The sequence below is a fragment of the Salmo salar genome, chromosome 07 (genome assembly GCF_965601325.2).
Source record: "Salmo salar chromosome 07, fSalSal1, whole genome shotgun sequence".
Lineage (NCBI taxonomy): Eukaryota > Metazoa > Chordata > Actinopteri > Salmoniformes > Salmonidae > Salmo > Salmo salar.
The window spans coordinates 31,625,523-31,652,500 of record NC_138297.1 but is presented as its reverse complement, the minus strand read 5'-3'; the positions used below and the strand labels follow the sequence as shown (position 1 = coordinate 31,652,500).

At 45.4% G+C, this 26,978-nt stretch overlaps 1 protein-coding gene across 2 annotated transcripts in view; it reads left to right on the top strand.

Annotated features, from left to right (window-relative positions):
• The window catches only part of LOC106608926 (uncharacterized), an 87,356-nt gene that overhangs the window by 13,920 nt on the left and 46,458 nt on the right, over positions 1-26,978 (top strand). For both annotated transcript variants that reach the window (XM_014207153.3, XM_014207151.3), the window contains one exon: positions 18,000-19,895. In XM_014207153.3, the coding sequence (XP_014062628.3) occupies positions 18,126-19,895 (1,770 nt within the window). In that variant the 5' untranslated portion in view covers positions 18,000-18,125. The remainder of the gene's footprint in view (positions 1-17,999; positions 19,896-26,978) is intronic.

The following is a 26,978-nucleotide window of genomic DNA, read 5'->3' as shown; positions in this document are numbered from 1 at the left end:
CCCACTCCCAGTCCCACTCCCACTCCCAGTCCCACTCCCAGTCCCACTCCCAGTCCCAGTCCCACTCCCACTCCCAGTCCCACTCCCACTCCCAGTCCCACTCCCACTCCCAGTCCCACTCCCAGTCCCACTCCCACTCCCAGTCCCACTCTCACTCCCAGTCCCACTCCGACTCCCAGTCCCAGTCCCACTCCGACTCCCAGTCCCAGTCCCACTCCCAGTCCCACACAGTGGAGTCAGGCAGCAGACACTGACCGGATGGAGGTTAGAGGTTGATTTAGAATGACCGAGAACATATATTTAGAGGTTGATTTAGAATGACCGAGAACAGATATTTAGAGGTTGATTTAGAATGACCGAGAACAGATATTTAGAGGTTGATTTAGAATGACCGAGAACAGATATTTAGAGGTTGATTTAGAATGACCGAGAACAGATATTTAGAGGTTGATTTAGAATGACCGAGAACAGATATTTAGAGGTTGATTTAGAATGACCAAGAACAGATATTTAGAGGTTGATTTAGAATGACCGAGAACAGATATTTAGAGGTTGATTTAGAATGACCGAGAACAGATATTTAGAGGTTGATTTAGAATGACCGAGAACAGATATTTAGAGGTTGATTTAAAATGACCGAGAACAGATATTTAGAGGTTGATTTAGAATGACCGAGAACAGATATTTAGAGTTTGATTTAGAATGACCGAGAACAGATATTTAGAGGTTGATTTAGAATGACCAAGAACAGATATTTAGAGGTTGATTTAGAATGACCAAGAACAGATATTTAGAGGTTGATTTAGAATGACCGAGAACAGATATTTAGAGGTTGATTTAGAATGACCGAGAACAGATATTTAGAGGTTGATTTAGAATGACCGAGAACAGATATTTAGAGGTTGATTTAGAATGACCGAGAACAGATATTTAGAGGTTGATTTAGAATGACCGAGAACAGATATTTAGAGGTTGATTTAGAATGACCGAGAACAGATATTTAGAGGTTGATTTAGAATGACCGAGAACAGATATTTAGAGGTTGATTTAGAATGACCGAGAACAGATATTTAGAGGTTGATTTAAAATGACCGAGAACAGATATTTAGAGGTTGATTTAGAATGACCGAGAACAGATATTTAGAGGTTGATTTAGAATGACCGAGAACAGATATTTAGAGGTTGATTTAGAATGACCGAGAACAGATATTTAGAGGTTGATTTAAAATGACCGAGAACAGATATTTAGAGGTTGATTTAGAATGACCGAGAACAGATATTTAGAGGTTGATTTAGAATGACCGAGAACAGATATTTAGAGGTTGATTTAAAATGACCGAGAACAGATATTTAGAGGTTGATTTAGAATGACCGAGAACAGATATTTAGAGGTTGATTTAGAATGACCGAGAACAGATATTTAGAGGTTGATTTAGAATGACCGAGAACAGATATTTAGAGGTTGATTTAGAATGACCGAGAACAGATATTTAGAGGTTGATTTAGAATGACCGAGAACAGATATTTAGAGGTTGATTTAGAATGACCGAGAACAGATATTTAGAGGTTGATTTAGAATGACCGAGAACAGATATTTAGAGGTTGATTTAGAATGACCGAGAGCAGATATTTTCCCCCATATGTTCCCTGGTTGGTCTGCAGCCATTTAAAAAGAAGCCGTCTATGTTTGGTTAGTTGATGTTGATCTCATCCGAATTCTGCGCCTTTCTAATGTCTCTGTATATCAACAATTTGTGAATTCTAGATCTGGCCGTTACTGTTTGCTTTGCCACAGCCTATTTTGTCTAGCAGCCATACTGTAGACTGGACTACACTACAGTCTATTTTGTCTAGCAGCCATACTGTAGACTGGACTACACTACAGTCTGTTTTGTCTAGCAGCCATAGTGTAGACTGGACTACACTACAGTCTGTTTTGTCTAGCAGCCATACTGTAGACTGGACTACACTACAGTCTATTTTGTCTAGCAGCCATACTGTAGACTGGACTACACTACAGTCTGTTTTGTCTAGCAGCCATAGTGTAGACTGGACTACACTACAGTCTGTTTTGTCTAGCAGCCATACTGTAGACTGGACTACACTACAGTCTATTTTGTCTAGCAGCCATACTGTAGACTGGACTACACTACAGCCTATTTTGTCTAGCAGCCATACTGTAGACTGGACTACACTACAGTCTGTTTTGTCTAGCAGCCATAGTGTAGACTGGACTACACTACAGTATTTCTACTCTAGCAAAGTTGAGCCACTTGCAAAATGCACTCATTCAAAACAACGTCTGTGATCTCCTTCTCGCTAGCTGCTATTCTGTATCTTATTCCAGCGGATAAGGCGGTGACGCAGTTCCTCTACGTCAAACTGACGTCAAACCGTTTAGAAGAATCATGGCAGGCAACCCGGATGTCCAGAGAGGCGTCACTCACTGTCACACCAGCTAAATGTAGACCCAGGGTTGTAGGTTAACTGGCCCGGAGAGAGATTAAGAGGAGGGGGGTGAGAAAACCTGGGAGACAAGTGATATGGAGACTAGGTTGGAAATGAACTGAGGTGCGGAGGATTAAACGAGTGTCGCGACAGGCGGGGGAATATACTAGGCGCACGACAGCGATAACTTTGCGAGTTAGTAAATGGTTCCGGCTTTCGTGGGCAACTAGACGTTCGATGGGCCTGGTAGACATTTTGACATCAACAAAACGTACACCAGTTACACCAACAGCGAAGGGATAGTCTGTATCCCTCTTCTCTTTCTCACCCTCTCTGTTGGGGACAACTTTATCTTTGTCCCTGAGTATTTCTCTCTCCCTCTCTCTCTTTCCCTCCCTCCCTCCCCCCCTCTCTCTCTCTCTCTCTCTCGTTGCTAGTATATTTCTGTTAACATGTGGTTGATACAGTATACAGTACACACCCCTCTCCCCCCCTCCTCCCCCCTTTCACCCGCTCTGCTTCAACGGTATGAATGGAGTCCATTATGGAAGACGGGATTTTCCTTTGTCGCCAAGGCAACCTGTAGAACCCCCGTATTATGGGCTGTCCCTCCCTAACCTACAGGTCGCTGTGGAGTAGAGAGGGAGGGGGAGATAAAGAGTGAGAGAGGGAATAAGACACGACGGTAGAACAAATGAGAGTGAGAGAGAGAGAGAGAGAGAGCAAGAGAAAGTGTCAGACACAGAAGGAGAGAGAGTAAAAGGGGGAGAGCGACAGAGTAAAAGAGAGAGCGTCTTTCTGTCCAGAAGGAAAGCGTAGACAATATGCTTATCATCAGAGCAAGACATGCAGGGGGAGGGAGGGAGAGAGGGGAGGGAGGGAGAGAGGGGGGAGGGAGGGAGAGAGGGGGGAGGGAGGGAGAGAGGGGGGAGGGAGGGGGAGTGAGAGAGGGTGGAGGGAGAGAGCGAGAGAGAGGGACTTCCTGTAGTGTGCAATTTGGCCCTGTCAGGACAAAGACTCTCACTCCTATGCTATAGTTCTGTAGTTCACACTACTGTGTATGACACTACAACACTATTATAACCCCCACGTGACATTACATTTATTTTTTTCTTGAACCTTTATTTAACTCGGCAAGTCAGTTAAGAACAAAATCTTATTTACAGTGACGGCCTACCGGGGAACAGTGGGTTAACTTCCTGTTCAGGGGTAGAACCACAGATTTTTAACTCGTCAGCTCGGGGATTCAATCCAGCAACCTTTCAGTTACTGGCCCAACGCTCTAGCCACTAGGCTACCTGTCCGCCCCAAATTATTCCTGCATACACTCATTTAGTATGACCGTATATCCTGTATAGTGTCCCATCCTGACTCTGTGACCTGACCAAGACGAACTCTCACATGTGCTCATATAATATTACACCAGTCATATACTGGTGTGTGTGTGTCCTTGAAGCGAATGTTGCAATGTTTTGAGAGAGTAACTAAGAGAGAGAGTAACTAAGAGAGAGAGTAACTAAGAGAGAGAGAGTAACTAAGAGAGAGAGAGTAACTAAGAGAGAGAGAGTAACTAAGAGAGAGAGAGTAACTAAGAGAGAGAGAGAGTAACTAAGAGAAAGAGAGTAACCAAGAGAAAGAGAGTAACCAAGAGAAAGAGAGTAACCAAGAGAAAGAGAGTAACTAAGAGAGAGAGTAACTAAGAGAGAGAGAGTAACTAAGAGAGAGAGTAAGAGAGAGAGTAACTAAGAGAGAGAGAGTAACTAAGAGAGAGAGTAAGAGAGAGAGTAACTAAGAGAGAGAGTAATTAAGAGAGAGAGTAACTAAGAGAGAGAGTAACTAAGAGAGAGAGTAACTAAGAGAGAGAGAGTAACTAAGAGAGAGAGTAAGAGAGAGAGTAACTAAGAGAGAGAGTAATTAAGAGAGAGAGTAACTAAGAGAGAGAGTAACTAAGAGAGAGAGTAACCAAGTTCATATGATTCACTTGCTGTGGGTGTGTGTGCTCACCTATCTGTGTGTGTGTTGCTGCAGAAGGCAGCAGTTCATCTCTACAGAGCTGTGGCCTTCTATCTGTTAATCTGTGAAACACTGTAGCTCTCTCCTTTCCCTCCTTCTCTCTCACTGCCTCTCACCCTCTCACCCTCCTTCCCCCCTCTCTCTCTCTCTCTGTCTCCCTCCTTCCTTCTCTTTCTCCCTCCTTCACTCTCTCTCCCTCTCACCCTCCTTCCCCCCCCCTCTCTCTCTCTGTCTCCCTCCCTCCTTCCTTCTCTTTCTCCCTCCTTCACTCTCCCCCTCTGTCTCCCTCCTTCCTTCCCTCTCTCTCTCTCTCTCTCTCTCTCTCCCTTACTCCCTCCCTTCCACCCTCTTTACCTCCTTAAAAATGCCATTGATTTTATTACAGCAACAATGAGTCTGCTGTGGCCACGTAATCCACCCATTAAACCATTGCTGAGGGAGGGAGGGAGGGAGGGAGGTAGGGACGGAGGGATTGAGGGAGGGAGGGAGGGAGGGAGAAGAAAGAGAGGAAGTCTGCTTCCTTTTTGTGTCTCTAATGCCAGCGGGTCTGTCCTGAGGGAGAGGCTTACTGTTAAACACACGCGTTAAAAAGGTCCCTAACCACTGTGTTCCACAGACAGGATGGCACTTTGTGAAGCTGGTGCTAGGAGAACATGTATATTTTAGATGTGAAATGGGCCATGGTTGAGTGGAGATAGGGCACTGCAAATAAATATGTAAGAAGTGTAGTCAGATAGATTATACATCGGTTTATAAAACCCTGTTTTTGGCTTTCGAGAAACAATTCCGGTGCCCAGCACCGTTGCCTCGCCCATCAATCTGCCCCTCCTTCCCTCCCTCCCCCTCCCTCCTTTCATATTGTCTGTTCTTCATTCAGCCCTTTATACGCATTGATTCTTCCCACGCAGCTGACAAGTGTGAAATGAATACAGTGTCTGTTCTCTCTATCCATTGCTCTTCTTCTTCGCTCCATCTCTCTGTGCTGCTTTATATTTCCAATCTCTCCGTCGTTCCTACGTTCCCCCTCTTCTTCCCGTTTCCCCTGATTTTCTCGTCCTGTTTTCGTTCTTCTTTTTTTTTTACTTCTCCTTGCCCTCCCTCCCTTCCTCTACGGGGGGGGGGGGGGGTTATTCCGTCCCTTTTTCTACAAGAGAGTACTCTTTTAAACATGTTTCACTTGCAATGAGGGACAAATAGTGCTGGCTTCTCTCTTATCAGCCTCTCTCTACTTATTCTTTGAGAGGGAAGGGAGGGAGGGGGAACAAAAACCCTGAAAGAAACATCAGGCATAAAGGACAAAACAGAGGAGAAGAAAAGAAAGGAGAGAGAGAGAGAGAGAGAAGTGGTGTTTGTGTGTGTTGATGTGTTAGCTAGCTAGTGACTCACTCCCAGTGTGTGACGCAGCTGGGTCAGTCCAGGGAGACTAGCGCCGATGCAGATTTAGCCCTAGCCTCCAGCTGCTTAGTATATATAGCCACAGTGTGTTCTCCCGTTAACTAATTAATGAAGCTAACTACGCTAACACTATGTACATGTATACGCCATTGATTTATTCATGAAGCTAAGCTAACTACGCTAACACTAGGTACATGTATACACCATTGATTTATTCATGAAGCTTGGCTAACTACGCTAACACTAGGTACATGTATACGCCATTGATTTATTCATGAAGCTAAGCTAACTATGCTAACACTAGGTACATGTATACTCCATTGATTTATTCATGAAGCTTGGCTAACTACGCTTAGACTAAGTGCATGTATACCCTATTGACTTATTCACGAGTTAGGCTAAGTTAGCAAGTGGCATGTATGTTACTGTAGCTAAATGTGTTATTTCATTAACAAATTTATGAAGCTAGGCTAGCTAGGCTAGTGCTCCACTTAATACTCCTCTCTCATCTTCTTCCTGGGAGTTCATTGACATTCGCTGAGCGGCGAGAAGAACGAGACCTCAGGGAGTGTATGTGTGTGTCCTCACAAGCATAGTAAAACAAGGAACTTCGGTCCCCACAAGAAAAAAAAGCAATTTTAGCCTTAGGGGTTAGAATTAGGGTAATAATTTACTGTCATCAAACATCAGACACACGTGTATGCTGAGTTTTCTAGAGTAAACAGGTTTGAGAGAAAGAGAATGTAGCAAACCAAGTAAAAAACCCAATGCTGTGAAACAGATACCACAGTGTCACAAACACACACGTAGACAAACACACACGTAGACAAACACACACACACACACACACACCACACACACTGAGAAAGGAAACAGAGAAGTTGTGCCGTTAGCAAAAGGTCAACAGCAGCCTTCAGGAGGAGAAGATATAACATGACAACACTGATTATAGAGAGAGATAGGAGAGGAGACAGAGAGAGAGAGAGAGACAGAGAGAGACAGAGAGAGACAGGGAGAGAGAGAGAGAGGGAGAGAGAGAGAGAGAAGAGAGACAGGGAGAGAGACAGGGAGAGAGACAGGGAGAGAGACAGGGAGAGAGAGGGAAGGGAGAGAGACAGGGAGAGAGACAGGGAGAGAGACAGGGAGAGAGAGTGACAGGGAGAGAGAGTGACAGGGAGAGAGAGTGACAGGGAGAGAGAGAGACAGGGAGAGAGAGAGACAGGGAGAGAGAGTAGAGAGAGGGAGAGAACAGGGAGACAGGGAGAGAGAGAGAGGGAGACAGGGAGAGAGAGAGAGGGAGACAGGGAGAGAGAGAGAGAGAGAGACAGGGAGACAGGGAGAGAGAGAGACAGGGAGGGAGAGAGAGAGAGAGCGAGGGAGACAGGGAGAGAGAGAGAGAGGGAGAGAGAGCAAGAGACAGGGAGAGAGGGAGACAGGGAGAGAGAGCGAGAGGGAGAGAGGACTACAGGCACTCAGAAAACCAGTCAGAGCAGAGCTCAGCAGTGATAGTAATTGGCTGTGATGATTTAGTCCAGTGGTTCCCAAACTATAGGGGGCTCAGTCTTACTCTTCAAAGTTGTAGTAGTGGAAGGCACAAGGTGCAATTTCGAAATTGGGCAGTGCATCATCAGTTCATGTCAGCTAACTTTTTTTATTTCGTTTTTTTTAGCCCATCGATATTGTTGTAATTTTATTGTCACTCAGATATCACATGAATACACATTAGACATGGCAAAATGTAAAGAATTGCAAGAAAACATGCTTTAAACTGCTACATGACAAAATGTGTAGAATTGTAAGAAATAAGCTTGAAACCTGCTAAATTCTCTCCGCCAACAAGAGGGGTGTGAACAGTTTGTGTCATGAACAGTGCTTGTGCCCATAGGAATAGATGTTGGGTTTGGGAACACCTGATCTAGTCTAATGTGTTCTATACTCATCTACTCCAATCTTTTATACGTCTGTATGCTCCAGATAGAATAGAATGAGTCTAGTGAACCAGAATCAAATAATTCATTCTGAACGGGAGTCACACCTGTTCTCTTTGAATTCTCTTATGAGATTTGGTTCCCACTGGACTCACGTTCTACTGGCTATGTGCTCCAGTCTAGTGAACCAGAGTCAGGACAGACTACTGAAAATCCCCTTGCTTGTTTCATAACAATGATTAGTGACTAGACAGACAGAGAGAGAGAGACAGAGAGAGACAGACAGACAGAGAGAGAGAGAGAGAGAGAGACAGACAGACAGAGAGAGAGAGAGACAGAGGAGAGAGAGACAGAGGGAGAGAGACCGAGAGAGACAGAGAGAGACGAAGTTAGCCCAGTGGAAACAAGGTCAGCTCTTTTAAACCGCCCTATCTAGTACGACAGTGTTACGTACACACACACACACACACACACACACACACACACACACACTAACCCCTGTCACTAAGTAAGCTATGACATAACCTTGGTCTAACTTGGACTCTGTCATAGCCTGACGGATGGAGGACGGTGTTGTGACATATACTGCCTCCCCGGAACGACTGGTGTCCTGTAGTGTAATGAGTGAAAAACGCCGCTCCCTCTTTTCCTCTCTTCCTGATCACTCCAGAAGTGTTGGGCTCATATCGGGTTCAAGTCCAGGCTCTGACTGGGCCACTCAAGGACATTCAGAGACTTGTCCCGAAGCCACTCCTGCGTTGTCTTGGCTGTGTGCTTAGGGTCGTTGTCCTGTTGGAAGGTGAACCTTCACCCCAGTCTGAGGTCCTGAGCGCTCTGCAGCAGGTTTTTATCAAGGATCTCTCTGTATGATGTGATGCTTGGCATTCAGGCCAAAGAGTTCAACCATGGTTTCATCAGACCAGAGAATCTTGTTTCTCGTGGTCTGAGAGTCCTTTAGGTGCCTTATGGCAAACTCCAAGCGGGCTGTCATGTGCCTTTTACTGAGGAGTGGCTTCCGTCTGGCCACTCTACCATAAAGGCCTGATTGGTGGAGTGCCTCAGAGATGGTTGTCCTTCTGGAAGGTTCTCCCATCTCCCCAGAGTTAGCAACTGATCTGTTCCGTCAGTGTGACCATTGGGTCTGGCCCTCCCTGACCAAGACCCTTCTCCTCCGATTGCTCATTTTGGCGGGGCGGCCAGCTCTAGGAAGAGTCTTGGTGGTTCCAAACTTCTACCATTTAAGAATGATGGAGGCTATTGTGTTCTTGGGGACCTTCAATGCTGCAGACATTTTTTGGTACCCTTCCCCAAATCTGTGCCTTGACACAATCCTGTCTCTGAGCTCTACGGATAATTCCTTCGACCTGATGGCTTGGTTTTTGCTCTGACATGCACTGTCAACTGTGGGACCTTATATAGACAGGTGTGTGCCTTTCCAAATCATGTCCAGTCAATTGAATATTTTTTTTTAACCTTTATTTAACAAGGTAAGTCAGTTAAGAACAAATTCTTATTTACAATGACGGCCTAGGAACAGTGGGTTAACTGCCTTGATCAGGGGCAGAACGACAGATTTGTACCTTGTTAGCTCGTGGATTCGATCTCGCAACCTTTCGGTTAACGCTCTAACCACTAGGCTACCTGCCGCCCAAGTCCAGGCTCTGGCTGGGCCACTCAATTTACCACAGGTACATCAAGATGTAGAAACATATCAAGGATGATAAATGGAAACAGGATGCACCTGAGCTCAATGTCGAGTCTCATAGCAAAGGGTCTGAATACTTATGTAAATAAGGTATTTAAGTTTTTAATTTTTAAGATATTTGCAAAAATGTCTAAAAACCTGGTTTTGCTTTGTCGTTATGGGATATTGTGTATAGATTGATGAGGGAGAAAAACAATTTAATCAATTTTAGAATAAGGCTGTAACGTTACAAAATGTGGAAAAAGTCAAGGGCTCTGAATATCTTTTCGAATGCACTGTAATCACGATACTTGGGTGCCAATACGATATGAATGGCGATTCTCACCATTCATATGTATTGATTTTTATAGCGATTCGAAGATTCAAATATATTGTAATGAACATTCAGGGAGTGTTTCTTTCGCCTTCGCAGAAGGCAGGAATCGTGGTCACAGGCAGGCAATGGTCATACACAGGTAGGCAAACAGGCAGGTGAATCAAAACTAGGACCGAAGGCTGGTTCTCACAAACGAGCCCGGAAAGGGCTTAGTAGAGTCAAAACGAACACCTCACAAAGGCACAAACGGAACGAACGGAACTAAATAGGGAGCTGATGAGACCAGGTGAGTAACTAACACAGGTGAAATCAATGAACAAAAATGAAACACAGGGCTACGTTCAAGAGCACAACGGAACAGAACACAAGGTTGACTATGAAATTAAACACAGAACCTGACATATATATTGCTCATTATATGTCTGCTGCAGAGAAACGAGAGAGAGAGCGTGAGAAAATTAGTTTTGATCAGTCAGGGAAATAAAAGCGATGAAAACATGTTGGCTTACTTTTTAAAAAGAAGACGGAGCAGAAGCCATAGGATGAAAAATACCAGCGTTTTGGTGCAAGTACAGTTGCCTAGCGCTAGCTAACGCTACCTAGCAACATTGTTTTGTCAACATTTGGAGTCAAAGTATAGATATAAAATCGCCCAAAAAATAATATTGCGTAATGTCACCGTATCTATTTTCTCTGCCGTCACTAATCAACACTGTGTAAGACGCTGAGGCTATTTATTGTAGCTTGCGACTGCGTCACCTTCCCCCTATTATGCTACCTAATTCTAAACCTCATAAACTTTATTAGTATTCTATCGGAATGACGACGAGGATCATTAAGAGTTATGGTGTGACATTAAAATATGGGTCTCCGCGTTAAGTCGTGACCAGGATGCTGTAATGTATGACGAGTTGATGTACTGTATGTATGGTGTGAAATGGGAGTGTCTGTTGACTTCCTAAAATAAAAAAAAATGATCTCAATTGTTGAAAGGCATCGAAGAAGCTGTAAATCAGTCGCAAATTGCTAACATATTGGTTTTAAATTGGTAGTAAATTGGTTGTAAATCTGAGGCTGGTTAGTAGTAAATTACATATTGAGACAAAATGCTGAGCTTTTCAGGGATTAGACCTAGAGAAGCTAGGGGAGAGGTCAGAGGCACAAGGGGGTCCTCTGGGGGAGGATGGGTGTTGTAGGGAGGGGTGTGTAGGGTAGGGGGGTAGAGTCCCCACCCCCTAAAGAAGCTAGGGGAGAGGTTTGGGGCACTAGGGGGACCCTTGGGGGACTCTACCCCCCTCCCCATCCTAATCCACTTTATACTGTCTGAGACCTGAGATATCCCCACCCATCAGAAGTCATTTTGTACAGACAGGGATCCATCTGGATCGGCTGGGTGGCTAAACTGCCTTTATTCCTTCTGCAACAGACAGGAATCCATCCGGATGTGCTAATGCATTGTTCTTTTGCTACAGAGAGTGAGTCCCCCCCGAAGGATTATACTGCTATGTTGATACAGACAGAGACCCAAATCTGTTGCTAAACTGGACAGGGACAGGGATACATCCGGATGTGCTAATACATTGTACTACTGCTACAGAGATCCTACTCACTAATCCCCGTGAACAATCATTCTGTGTTGTACTACTGCTAACTAGAGAAGGATCCGGATCTTGCCCATAGGATTAGTGCGGATCCGCTTTAGACTGACCCAGAATCAGGATCCGTCCGGATCTGTTATACTGATCACTAACCTCTCAGTGGAAACACTCCACTAATCTCCCTGAAACTAACCAGCTCTAGGACTATCTCTGGAAGCTTAGCAAGACCCCCAATACCGGTCCTGTCCCACATCCTAACTCGGCCTAGTGTATAGCTTTGTAATGGGAATCAAAAGTCCTACACTATAGGGAATAATAGGGTGCCATTTCAGACACGCCCAGGTATCTCCAGCTCTTTCCATGGGGAAACCCCAGGTTGTAGAATCTTTAGTTAGATCAGTCGTTTTGGTTAAGTCCAGCTCCTGTCTATATCAGCCTAAACGTGAATTAGAATCAGCCCCCCCCCCCCCAAAAAAATAATCTATTCTTAACCTTGGCCACAAAAGCGTCACTTCACTGTTCTCCAGTCAGTGTAAACAGTGACCAAGAGGCTTGTCTCTGGAATTCCGTTGCTCGTCGTCATCACTCTGTGACATCATCAGTCTGTGATGTACCCAATGGCGTCATCAGACTCGGTGTCTCCAAACATGTCATCAGGGGATAGCAAGTCAGAATAGGGAGTCAGGGTGTTGAGGCGTTGTTGGCGTGGCGATGTAACATAGTTGTCATGATGATAAGGCGTATACGTGTGGTGTTGAGGGGACAGAGGATGACAGACAGACAGTGTAGGGGGAGGGTGACAATGTAACGCTGTCACTACCTGTGGAGCGAACAGGAGGGGATTTGAGGACACAGACACACATGCCAAACAAATACACACACACACACTAAAGAGCATGCACACACACGCACACACACACACACACACACACACACACACACACACACACACACACACACACTCTCTCTCTCTCGGCATGCTGAGTGACCACCCATGGGGGGAAACTGCAGACCATTGCACAGTACAGGAAAACACACAATGCAGGACAACACACAAGGGTATCACACACACACACACGGAAGTATGCATGCTGCACGCATGCCTTTATATACACACGTGCACACACTCACATCTATACAGAGAAACACATATTCAAACCTAGTAGGGTGTATGGCTTTGACCCCTGTCTCATAAATATATGACATGGGACATCTCCCCCTTTACCCTTCTGAAGGACAGTGTGTGTGTGTGTGTGTGTGTGTGTGTGTGTGTGTGTGTGTGTGTGTGTGTGTGTGTGTGTGTGTGTGGCTATGAATCACCCACAATACTGACAAACCTGTCACTAAGATTGAGTCCAAAATGTCAACCTATTTCCTATTTAGTGCCCTACTTCTGAACCAGGGCCTATATGGTTCTAGTCAAAAGTAGTGTACTATTTAGGGAATATGCTACCAGTTGGGGCACAACCTAAGCCCCAGGAGACTGCCAAGAGGAGCAACAAGCTCAGATTAAACACACACTCTCTCTTTCTCTCTACCCTCCTCTGTCCTTCCCTCTCTCTTCTCTGTCTCTCTCTTCTGTCTCGCTCCCTCCATCTCTCTCTCTCTGTAATGGTGTGTCAGTCATCATTAGTTGTTCTTTTGTTTTCTCTTTAATCACCATCTCTGACATCAACAACCCTGTCACTCACGCTTTGTGTGTGTGTGTGTGTGTGTGTGTGTGTGGGTGGGTGGGTGGGTGGGTGGGTGGGTGGGTGTGGACGTGTTTAGCTATACTTGTGGGGAACAGAACTGGGGACATTTTTGTAGTCCCCACAAGGTCAAATGCTATTTCTAGGGGGTTTACAGTGCCTTCTGAAACTATTCAGACCCCTTGACTTTTTCCACATTTTGTTACGTTACAGCTTTATTCTGAAATGGATTAAATAAAACATTTTCTTCAGCAATCTACACACAATACCCCATAATGACAAAGCGAAAACAGGTTAAGACATTAAAAAAAGATATAAACATTTGTTTTAAACTTATTACATAAGTATTCAGACCCTTTGCTATGAGACTCGAAATTGAGCTCAGGTGCATCCTGTTTCCATTGATCATTCTTAAGGTGTTTCTACAACTTGATTGGAGTCCACCTGTGGTAAATTCAATTGATTGGACATGATTTGGAAAGGCACACACCTGTCTATGTAAGGTCCCACAGTTGACAGGTCTGATGAAACCAAGATGGAACTCTTTGGCCTGAATGCCAAGCGTCACGTCTGGAGGAAACCTGACACCATCCCTATGGTGAAGCTTGGTGGTGGCAGCATCAGGTTGTGGGGATGTTTTTCAGTGGCAGGGACTGGGAGACTAGTTAGGATTGAGGCAAAGATGAACAGAGCAAAGTACAGAGAGATTCTTGATAAAAACCTGCTCCAGAACGCTCAGGACCTCAGACTGGGGCGAAGGTTCACCTTCCAACAGGACAATGACCCTAAGCACACAGCCAAGACAACGCAGGAGTGGCTTCGGGACAAGTCTCTGAATGTCCTTGAGTGGCCCAGCCAGAGCCTGGACTTGAACCTGATCGAACATCTGAAACTAGCTGTAAATGTGATATTTCTACATTTCTAAAAACCTGTTTTTGCTTTGTCGTTACGGGGCATTGTGTGTAGATTGATGAAAAAAAAGTAATCTATTTCAGAATAAGGCTGTGACGTAACAAAATGTGGAAAAAGTCAAGGTGTCTGAATACTTTCCGAAGGCACTGTAGGGTTAGGGTTAGATTTAGGTTTTCGGGTTAAAGTTGGGGTTAAGGTTAGGGTTAGGAGTTAGGAAAAATAGGATTTTGAATTAGCGGTGTGTGTGTGTGTGTGTGGCGTGTGCGTGCACTGATAGTATGCCTGCAGTGCCAAATGTTGGTTTTAATTGGTGTATCTGGCTAGCATCTCGCTGCAGTAACGCACACACACACGCACACACACATAAATGGCTGGCCTATCTAATCTAAACACGTTCTCTAGAATCAATACACACACACACTGCAGGGCTGTAATGGATACTCTAACTATAACCATCATCAACATTGTGTGTCTCTCTCAGTATTGCCACTTAAGGACTCTCTCTCTCTCTCTCTCTCTCTCTCTCTCCTCTCTCTCTCTCTCTCTCTCTCTCTCTATGTTGACAGATTGTGATGTCAGTCATAATGGTACAAACCCGATTGCTACAAAATGAGAACTCCCCTCCTTCCTCCATCTCTCCTCTCCTCCATCATCTCTCCCTCTAGGGAGGAAGTGAGAGATACAGAAAGAGAGAGATAGATAGAGAGAGGGTATCAGTCAATTTAGTTCTATTGATGTGTTTACCCATGGTGAAACTGACATACGACATACATTAGTGTGTGTGTGTGTGTGTGTGTGTGTGTGTGTGTGTGTGTGTGTGTGTGTGTGTGTGTGTGTGTGTGTGTGTGTGGCGTGTGTGTGTGAAGGAGGGAGAACACAGACAGGCTGACTGGTGGTACAGTGAGAAGGTGTGTGTGTCAGGACAACCCTATTGTTTCAGCAGGAGAAAGGGAGGAAACGGAGAGTGGGAGAAAGAGAGAGAGAGGGGGGAGAGGCAACAGAGAGGGAAAAGGGAAGCGGGAGAAGGGGAAGAGAGCACGACAGCAGGAGAGAGGGGCGAGTCTTTTGTACTATACATTTACTTGGATAAGATGGGTTAACTGAATAGTAATACATTCAGTTGTTACACACAGTGTATTATGCATACAGTTTTGTTACATGTTGTATACATATGACAATACTGTATGGACAATATACTACCTGTGATTATACTATATGTACAGTATACGACTGTTCACACATGTTGTGCTATGTTTTATTTCCCTCTGGTGGTCCCTGGCCCTAGTTCTATAGGGGTCTTTGTGGTTGTGAACCAGAGAGCAGCATAATGGGTGATACATGCCATGTAAATATCTAATAGACCTTAACGTGGTGATTGAGAGGGTGTTGGACTGGGGGGAACGCTCTCAGGTCCCGCTCCAAAGACCCGGTGAAAAGGAGAGACGGAATGGAGAGGAGAGAGAGAGAGAGAGAGAGAGAGAGAGGGGAGGGGGTCAAAATATCGGGGTGAACATTCCTAGGGCTTGGTATAAAGACCCAGTTAAGAGAGAGGAGGAATGGAGAGGAGAGGGGATAGAAAGAGAGAGGAGGAATGGAGAGGAGAGGGGATAGAATGAGAGAGGAGGAATGGAGAGGAGAGGGGATAGAAAGAGAGAGGAGGAATAGAGAGGAGAGGGGATAGAAAGAGAGAGGAGGAATAGAGAGGGGATAGAAAGAGAGAGGAGTACGAGGCTGTGCATGCATTCCTCCCTCTCCGGAATGTCTGAGTTATTCCTCCCATCCACTCTGCGTTCCGGCGTTCCAATTGAATAGTTTCTCTCTCTCTCTTCTCTCTCTCTCTCTTCTCTCGCTCTCCCTCTACCATTGTCTCTCTCTCTCCTTCTTCCTCTCTTCCCTTTTTCTGCCAGGCCGGGTTAAGAGCCTCGGAACGCCGGGAATGCTTTACTGTGTCCCAAATGACTCCCTATTTAGTGCACTACTTTTAACAAGGGCCCATAAGGCTCTGGTCAAAAGTAGTGCACTATATAGGGAATAGTGAGCCTTAACACACTGCCAAGGTCTCCTCTGCACTCCTCTCCTCTGTCTCCCTCGCTCTCTCCCTCCCCTGTCTGTATCCATCACTTTGTCTCTTTTTTCTCTCCCTCTCTCACCCTGTCTGGCTCTATCTCCCGCTCTGTCTCTCTCTCTCTCTCTCTCTCTCTCTCTCTCTCTCTCTCTCTCTCTCTCTCTCTCTCTCTCTCTCTCTCTCACTCTCTCACACTCTTCCTTGGCCTCATCCAGGGATTCAACCTTTATCAGTCTTTTGGCTGAAGTATTCTTTAGGAATGTTGATGATCACTGCAAACATCAGAGGAATGCAACATTCTAGAAGGCTCCAGGATTCTTCAGAACACTTGGAGCCACATGGGTCCCTTTCACACTAGATTCTAGAACCCAAATCATGAAAAGAAAGCATCTTATTTCAACGTTCCAACCACCAGGACTAAAATAGTACCAGCTAACTATTGTATTAGGTGACAGCCTTCTCTAACTCTGCATCTCTCTTTGCGTTGTTAGCGAACCCCTTTCCATAGAATCTCAATGAGAGGCTTTAGACTTTGAGGTTTGGGGGTTTGAGGGCATTTTTTGGGATGAGGGTTAGGGGGTTTCTTAATCCTTTCAAGGGTGCACCAGGGGTCTCGGGTGAGGCTGAGGGGGTACAGAGGGGTGCGTGAGGACATTGACCCCTCAGTCCACCACAGTAATAGAAACAGGCTTCTAAGGCAGTTATCCCACGTTCCCACTTCTGGCACCAATGATCATGCAGCCTACGTTTTGTGTGTGTGTGTGTGTGTGTGTGTGTGTGTGTGTGGTGTGTGTGTGTGTGTGTGTGTGTGTGTGTGTGTGTGCATGCGTGCATGCGTTAATGTGTGTGTGTGTGTGTGTGGCCTACGGGATCCCACTTCTGGCACCAGTGTGCGTGCAGCTGCAGGGTAGAAAGCAAAGAACAGAACAGAACAGAATACTAATAACACAGTCCAGTGGTGGCTGGTGTGGTTAGCTATAGACCAGAGCCCTGAGATCCCTATAGACCTGCCAATAAGAAATCAGAGAGTGGGAAGACTATGACAGACCTTATTATCTATTGAGACTATCTATTGAGACCTTATCTATTGAGACCTTATTATCTATTGAGACTATCTATTGAGACCTTATCTATTGAGACCTTATTATCTATTGAGACTATCTATTGAGACCTTATCTATTGAGACTATCTATTGAGGCCTTATTATCTATTGAGACTATCTATTGAGACCTTATTATCTATTGAGACCTTATTATCTATTGAGGCTATATATTGAGGCCTTATTATCTATTGAGACTATCTATTGAGGCCTTATTATCTATTGAGACCTTATTATCTATTGATACTATCTATTGAGACCTTATTATCTATTGAGACCTTATTATCTATTGAGACCATATTATCTACTGAGACTATCTATTGAGACCTTATTATCCATTGAGACCTTATTATCTATTGAGACCTTATTATCTATTGAGAACTTATTATCTATTGAGACCTTATTATCTATTGAGACTTTATTATCTATTGATACTATCTATTGAGACCTTATTATCTATTGAGACTATCTATTGAGACCTTATTATCTACTGAGACTATCTATTGAGACCTTATTATCTATTGAGACTTTATTATCTATTGAGACTATCTATTGAGACCTTATTATCTATTGCGACCTTATTATCTATTGAGCTTCACCCGACAATAGAAAGCTAAATGTCAACAATAGAACGTTTTAATGTCTTTCATGAAGAATGTCTTCTTTTCATGCCTTCGTGCTTCTATAGACGTCTATGACTACATGAGTTTGTAAAATGTGTTTTTATCATCGAGTGTCTGACTGTGCCCGGGTGCTCTCTTCTAACAGTCATTTTGCTTGGTCATTTTTGATGTACTCACTATCTCTTCTCTCTTTCGTGTTCCTCCAGCTGTCTGGATCACTGAAGAGGAGGCTGACTGCGACTGAGGGGGCCCACCAGGGGGGCTTACGGCAGGGCCAAGGGCCCGGTAACGGCCCTGGTCTGGGTCTGAACGGTACCTCCGACGGTTCCTCCATGACCCAGGGGCCCGGGGGGCCCACCAAGCGTCTCTGCCTGGAGGATGTGACCCTCGCCATGGGTACCAGCTTCCAGCAGAGCTCTTACTCTGGAGGACCCAGTCCTGGAGGTCATGGAGGTCCTGGAAGTCAGGGGTCACTTGAAGGTAACAGGCTGGGGAATGGGAACAACGGGCTAGGGTCACCCTACTCCATGCCCCCTAAGGCGAGTCCTGGGTCTGGTGGGCCTGGAAGTGTTGGTGGAGGAGGACAATTTCACCCCAATGGAAGCTCCTCATCGGCCCCATCGGTTGAGCAGGAGCTCCAGGATATTCTGGATGAGTTGACCAAGAACCCAGATCCTTCTCTGCAGGAGTTGGATCTGGACAAGATACTGGGGAATAAAGAGGAGCAGAATCAAGGATCAGGGCCGGGGTACATCCACCCACATTCGCCCAAACGCTCCCCCCAGAGACCCACATCTCACCTGGAGAGCCACCTCACCCACTCCCCAGGCTTTCCACAGGCAGGGTCTCCCCAAGTAGGCCCGAGTCTGGCCGGAGCACCCTACTCCATCCCCCACCCCTCCAAACCCGTTCCCTCGCCTCTCTCGGCTTCACCACACCATTCATCTTCCTCTTCATCCCAGAACCAAGCACGTTCTCCGATGTTATCCGCCGCCCTCTCCTCTCGACCCGGGTCTACTTGGCACGAAGTATCGCGAGCTCAACAGCTCCAGCAGATGGCGTCCAACTCCAACAAACACCTTTCCTCCAACACCCCTATCCCCCAGAACCAGACCCAGAATCAACCCCAGACCCAGGCCTCTATGCCTCCTCTATCCCAGCAAGGCTCACCCTGGGGTGGACAGAAACTCCCCAACTCCTCCCCGCTCCACCAACAACCATTCAGCCCGGCTGGAAGCATTCAAAGCCCCCAGGGTTCAATGTCGATCTCCATCCTGGCTCCAGCTGCGTCCGCAGGGCCTTCACCACCCTACCGCCCAGATAAGCTAGGCAGTCCGGCTCTCGCCCAACCCCCCTTTAGCCCACAGAGTACCCTTCTACCTTTAGGAAACACCAGCACATCCAGCACTTCATCCAACATCCAGGGGTCACAAGCCAACTACATGCCCAGTGGAGGTGCACCAACATCAGGCGCCACAAGGCCATCGCCCCCCTACCGAACCGAGAAGCCTCACCAAAGCCCGGCGCTCCAGTCCCAGCATCAACCTCAACCCCAGAACCAACCCCTACCCCTACCCCAAACCCAACAACCACATCCATACAGCACCCAGAATGGGTCAGGACCCAACAACAACATGTCGAGTCAGCTTTACAAAGCCATGACGGCGGGTCAACCCAGCAGCCTCAAGCTACTCATGCAACAACAACATCAACATCAACAACAACAACAGCAACATTCAAACACACAACAGCTACAGACGAACGCCCAACTGGGCCAACACCCGTCCATGTCCAAACCATGTGGTGGTGGAGTCCCGCACCAGGAACCCTCATATTCCTTCACCAACACCAAGCCCCTCCGCCATTTTGACCTGGACCCCCAGCAGAAGATGGGAGGAGGGGGTGGACCCCCTATGGGCCCAGGGCAGGGTGGACCCCCCAACCCCATGGCTGGTTACCGTGGAATGCAGCATGGTGGTGCAGCCGGAACACCAGCGTCAGTAGCAGCGAACCATGCCCATCTATTGCAACAGAGGATGCAGCAGAGAGCAGCAATGCAGCAGGCCGCAGCAGGAATCATGGGGCCACAACACTGTAGAGAGGTGAGTCATGATTGGTAGATTTTACTTCCTGGTTGCAGTATGTAGAGTGATGATTGGATTGTTATATTTTCTGGTTGCAGTATTTATTGGGGTGCAAAAGTTGTCAGTAGTGCCTCTTTATTTAAACTTTTAGCAGTGGCAGAGTATTCATTTTGGTTCCAGTACACTCTGAGGTCATGTCTGTGTTGGGTTACTGCTTTAGTTGTCTTTTTGTTCAGGGAACTTAATGCTGTGTATTGTTGTACTTTTATATTGAAGTTTTTCTCAGGGCCTGTCGCAAATGTTTTCCTCTCCAGTCTTTTTTGTGGTGATTATCTACACTACCCGTTGAAAGTTTTAGAACACCTACTCGTTCAAGGATTTTTCTTAATTCTTACTATTTTCTACATTGTAGAATAATAGTGAGGTCATCAAAACTATGAAATAACACATATGGAATCATGTAGTAACCAAAAAAGTGTTAAACAAATTCAAAATATATTTAATATTTGAGATTCTTCAAATAGCCACCCTTTGCCTTGACGACAGCTTTGCACACTCTTGGCATTCTCTCAACCAGCTTCATGAAGTAGTCACCTGGAATACATTTCAATTAATAGGTGTGCCTTCTTAAAAGTTAATTTGTGTAATTTCTTTCCTTCTTAATGTGTTTCAGTTGTGTGTGGAGGGATGAGCAGTTGTGTTGTGACAAGGTAGGGGGGTATACAGAAGATAGCCGTATTTGGTAAAAGACCAAGTACATATTATGGAAAGAACAGCTCAAATAAGCAAAGAGAAACGACAGTCCATCATTACTTTAAGACATGAAGGTCAGTCAATACGGAAAATTTCAAGAACTTTGAAAGTTTCTTCAAGTGCAGTCGCAAAAACCATCAGACGCTATGATGAAATTGGCCCTCGTGAGGACCGCCACGGGAATGGAAGACCCAGAGTTACCTCTGCTGCAGAGGATAAGTTCATTAGAGTTACCAGCCTCAGAAATTGCAGCCCAAATAAATGCTTCACAGAGTTCAAGTAACAGACACATCTCAACATCAACTGTTCAGAGGAGACTGTGTGAATCAGGCCTTCATGGTCGAATTGCTGCAAAAAAAACACTACTAAAGGACACCAATAAGAAGAGACTTGCTTGGGCAAGAAACACGAGCAATGGACATTAGACTGGTGGAAATCTGTCCTTTGGTCTGATAAGTCCAAATTGGAGATTTTTGGAACCAACCAACACCGGTGTGGGTGAACGGATGATCTCTGCATGTATATTTCCCACCGTAAAGCATGGAGGAGGAGGTGTTATGGTGTGGGGGTGCTTTGCTGGTGACACTGTCTGTGATTTATTTAGAATTCAAGGCACACTTAACCGGCATGGCTACCACAGCATTCTGCAGCGATACTCCATCCCATCTGGTTTGCGCTTACTGGGACTATCATTTGTTTTTCAACAGGACAATGACCCAACACACCTCCAGGATGTGTAAGGGCTATTTTACCAAGAGGAGAGTGATGGAGTGCTGCATCAGATGACCTGGCCTCCACAATCACCGACCTCAAACAAATTGAGATGGTTTGGGATGAGTCGAACCGTAGAGTGAAGGAAAAGCAGCGAACAAGTGCTCAGCATATGTGGGAACTCTTCAAGACTGTTGGAAAAGCATTCCAGGTCGAGAGAATGCCAAGAGTGTGCGAAGCTGTCAACTAGGCAAAGAGTGGCTATTTGAAGAACCTCAAATATAAAATATATTTTGATTTGTTTAAAACTTTTTGGGTTACTACATGATTCCATGTGTTATTTCATAGTTTTGATGTTTTCACTATTATTCTACAATGTAGAAAATAGTAAACATAAAGAAAAACCCTTGAATGAGTAGGTGTTCTAAAACTTTTGACCGGTAGTGTACGTGTGGTCCGGAGGAAATTGGATGTTAGTGTGGAACTGTTGTGCTCGACTTAGACGGTCTGTTTCTGCTGCTTTGGACTGACTTACTTGTTTAGGCCTGGAGAGAATTTACTGAGAAAAGGCTACAAGAACTGTAGCCTTGTTCGTGTGATGTGGTATTCCATCATGAAGTGTTGCTGTCTGCAGCATTTGGAGTTCAGCAAAAAGGGGCAAGGTTATAGAGGACAGGATAAGGGGAGAGAGAGGCAGAGGAGAGGGAGAGTGCAATGGAGAGCACAGGAGAGGTGGGGAGTAGTTGTGTAGGGGGGCAGAAGAGGGGGGCTACGTAGAGGGGGGGCCCCCCCTGCTGTTTTTCAAAGGGGGAAGGAGGGAGAAGTCAGTGTGTGTGTGGAGGGATGGGGGGCTGTGTTAGATTAATTATGTAGAAGACAGAAGGGAACAGGGAGTGGAGGAATCTCTTCCTTTGTGTGGCAGTACCTTAAACCAAATGGCACCCTATTCACTATATAGTGCAGTGCTTTTGACCAAGGGCTGGTGAAAAGTAGTGCACTATACACTAATTAAAAGTCAACACAGTCATAAATATCTATTTCATGTATTTAATGTACATGCAGTGGTTAGGAGGGCCCCATTCCAAGTTCCATACTTACTTACTGTAAAGTCGCAATTCCGCATCTGCTACATCTACCCTAATATACTTCCTGGTTGTAAAATGGGAGAGAAGTGTTTAAAAAGTGTTACAGCGAATAAACAATCTAAACACTGTGACATGTCTTCATTGAAATTCAAAATCCCTTAAAAAGTGTTTGAGGAAAAGTGTGTAGTTGTGTGTTCAGAGCCTACACGCTTGCTTTTACAGTGTATCGGAGGATGGTTTTGGAGGGAGGTGTTTTTTAGGAGGTGTGTGTGTTCGGGGCTTATTAACTGAGGGGCCCCTTTAGAGCTTACTCACTCCTTCCGAGAGGCCAACCCTTCCCCCTCCCACTCATCCCCCTCTCCCTCCTTCCCTCTTATCCCCTCTTTTCTAAAATTCATTATCCTTTATTGGAGTGCGTGCTGAAAGAGTGCTACTGGGCAGAGAAGGGGGAGGAGAGAGAGAGAGAGAGAGACAGAGAGAGGGGGGGGTAGGAGCTTCAAACACACCGCGCTCTCTCTGCCTCAAAGATTCTGCTTGCTGCTGCAGGAGAGAATGCTGCCGCGGCAATTTGAAACCCAATCTAAAGACACACACACACCACACACCACAGAAACACACACTAATGTACACGTGTATGCACGCACGTGCACACACACACACACACACACACACACACACACACACACACACACACACACACACACACACACACACACACACACACACACACACACACACACAATGTAAATAAGTGTGCACACACAGCATTCACATTTGTCTTAAGCAGCACTCACAAATACACACTAAAACACAATTTAAACATCCCCTGTACACACAATATACACATAACACACACATTCTAAAAAAGATACACCGCAAGGCATTGTTCAGGCAATGAGCACTCCCACATGACAGAAAACATATTAAGCACTCAATCATCCACACTTACGTGTAGCGCACGCACGCACACACACACACACACACACACACACACACACGCACACACACACACACGCGCGCGCACACCGAGTGCAGTTTTCTCAAGCCCAGTTCTGTCGTGTGAACTCAAGGCAGGGTTTTCCTGGCAATGGCAGCTTTTTCGTATTTGTTGACTCAAGTGGGGTTCCCCTCCCTAACCTTCCCTCCCACACACACACACACACACACACACACACACACACACACACACACACACACACACACACACACACACACACACACACACACACACACACACTTCTATGGAAAGGCCTCTCTCCCTCTCTCTTGTCTCTCGCCAACAAAGTCTCACTATCTGACACATTCTGACTTCAGTATGAGTTTTTCTGGTTAAGTTTAGGTATTAATTACAATTAGTTAACTTAAGGGTTAACGATTGGGATAGGGTTAAAACAGAAACAACTCGATGGTTAAGTTTAGGCATTCATTATGCCCATCCACAGCGCCTTAGAAAGCCGAGAGCCTACTTGATGGTAGTAGCGCACACCAATGCCCCTAGTGGCCGGTGTTGAAGGCATCTCCCGGCGTCTTGGGGCCCTGGGTGAACCTCAAATACGGCATTGGATCTTGTATGACCTGGCTGCTCTCTCTCTCCTTCTCTCTCTCTCGTTCCCTCTCTCTCCCTTCTCTCTCTCTCCCTTCTCTCTCTCTCGTTCCCTCTCTCTCCCTTCTCTCTCTCTCCCTTCTCTCTCTCTCATTCCCTCTCTCTCCTTCTCTCTCTCTCCCTTCTCTCTCTCTCGTTCCCTCTCTCTCCCTTCTCTCTCTCGTTCCCTCTCTCTCCCTTCTCTCTCTCTCCCTTCTCTCTCTCTCGTTCCCTCTCTCTCCCTTCTCTCTCTCTCCCTTCTCTCTCTCTCTCATTCCCTCTCTCTCCTTCTCTCTCTCTCCCTTCTCTCTCTCTCGTTCCCTCTCTCTCCCTTCTCTCTCTCGTTCCCTCTCTCTCCCTTCTCTCGCTCTCCCTTCTCTCTCTCTCGTTCCCTCTCTCTCCCTTCTCTCTCTCTCCCTTCTCTCTCTCTCGTTCCCTCTCTCTCCCTTCTCTCTCTCTCCTTCTCTCTCTCTCCCTTCTCTCTCTCTCGTTCCCTCTCTCTCCCTTCTCTCTCTCGTTCCCTCTCTCTCCCTTCTCTCTCTGTCTCTCTCTACAGCTCTCTCTCTATCTCTCTACACCTCGCTCTCTTTCTCTCTTTCTCTGTCCACCTACACAAGCTGAAGTGCATTTCAAGGGGAGTTCCTTGCACTGAGTGTCTCTTCCGTTTTCTCTCTTTCACTCTTCCTCTTGCTTCCTTCACTCACTCTCTCTTTCTGCATTCTGTCTCGCTCCCTTTCTCTCTCTCTCCCTCTGTCTTTCACTTCCTCTCTTCCTCCCTCTCTCCCTGTTGACTATTCTTCTTTCTCTGACTTGTGGTTTAGAGCTGTGCAGCTGTGAGCAGGGAGAAACACACACACACTCACCCACACACAGGGGGAAAAAATGCGTATTAAGGCCTGCTGTGTGCTCATACTGTTGTAAGTTTTTCTATGTGAGCAGGTGTGTGTGTGTGTGTGTGTGTGTGTGTGCGTGTGTGTGTGTGTGTGTGTGTGTGTGCGTGTGTGTGTGTGTGTGTGTGTGTGTGTGTGGTGTGTGTGTGTGTGTGTGTGTGTGTGTGTGTGTGTGTGTGGTAACACAGGTGAACTGTGTTGAGTTCGGTGGTGGTTGACGACACACCAGACAGAGTGTGTGTTTAAGTGTGGACGTTCATCCATAAAACGTTGAATTTCGAAGGGAAATGATGAGATCTTGTGTGTGTGTATATATATATCCACATACATACACACACACACACACACACACACACACACACACACACACACACACCGTATGTACGAACTTATCAAATCTCCTTGACCTGAGATAGTCACAACCTCCCTCCTCCTCCTCCTCCTTTTCACCCCCTCCTCTCTTCTCCTCTCCCACACTCTCTCCATCTCTCTCTCTGTTTGTCCTACCTCCAAGGCTGACAGCCATTTTGCACTGTTTTCGCTATGGCTGTATTCATCAATCTAGCAAGAAGACAATGTTTTGAATAATGTAGAAAACTATAGCCTTTGGCTTTCACCTGGAATTGTTTATTTATGTCTGAGAAATGTAATCCACCCATATGATCTAGTACATAATAAAATGACCACTTTGTTACAATACATGTATGTCAATAATAATGTTATACATTTTATATTAAACTGTGTAATGTGCAAAAATATTCAAGTAAAATGTTTCATCGACTTAACATGATGAACAGAAATGACATTTACTCTCAAGGGTCTCCAAAAAGAACTATCTGAAAGCCACGCCCCTAATAGGCCACGCCTCCTGGAAATATCCTATGGATTACATTAAAAAAGACCCAGCTGCTGGGTCAAACCAGCATGAAAGTGAATAAAAATCCAACTGATGGTTAAATTAACCCATGTTTGGGTAATCCAAACAACCCAACTGTTTGGGTCAAAATAACCCAGTGTGTGTTCTGTCCAATATTTACCCAGCGCTTGGTTACCAAACAACCCAAGAATTGTTTAGAGTGTAGCAGTCTTGTGTTTGAGACCACCTAAAGTGAGACCGATTCAAGACCAAGACCGGAGGGGTGGCGAGACCGAGTCAAGACCGAGACCGGGAGGGGGACAAGGGGTTCCGAGACCGTGTCAAGACCCGAGACCAGAAAAATGCGAGTCCAATTCAAGACCATGATTGTCATTTTGTCAAATCACCATCATAATAAGAGTTAAAAATATCCCGAAACAGAACAACAGAACAACATATGGATTCTTCAGACATTAAAAAAAATAAAAATGCATGCTTAAGGGAAAATAGAGCCACTCTACAAATTATTACTAACCCAAACATAGTGGGGAACAATCAGCCTTCTACACCTTCAGAGAAGGGCTAAGGATTTATAAAATATTAATGATAATAATATAATTATTTTCAATGATGTTTTGATTTAATCTCTTCCGTTTCTGTTGGAAAGGAAAAGGAAAACGCTGAAGAAGAAAAAAGTTCCAATCAGGATTTTTCTTTGTTGGTCTCTGGGGAGATAAATCTAGCTTTAGATAAAGGCATCTGTCATTCAACTGTATTAGGGTAAAATTTTGGAGTGACAGTGGAATCAACCAATAACATTTTCACTTAATGGGTGGGACCATTTTTACAAAAACGTATGGGATCTTCTGCCTTCTTGAAGCGATCAGTAGTTTTCCGACGGTCTAGCAAGCTAGCTTTTGTTGTTGGCTAGTTTGTAGCGGCTGCAGCAGGTGTTATCAGAAGAGGATGTTGCTAATTTGTTAGCTTCTCCCTTTTCAAGATTGATTTTCAAATGATCATCTGGTGAGTGGAACTGTGTTTTGTATTGCAGCACGCTTGCTGTTGTTAGCCATCTCTTTGAAAATAACTTAGGCGTGTGAAACATTTTTGAATTTAAAATTGAACTGACAGCATTTTAGCAACATGAAATCTTTGAAAAATCTGTTCATATACACCCCCAGGAAGTATAGGAGACTTAGATAAGGCAGTTAACCCACTGATCCT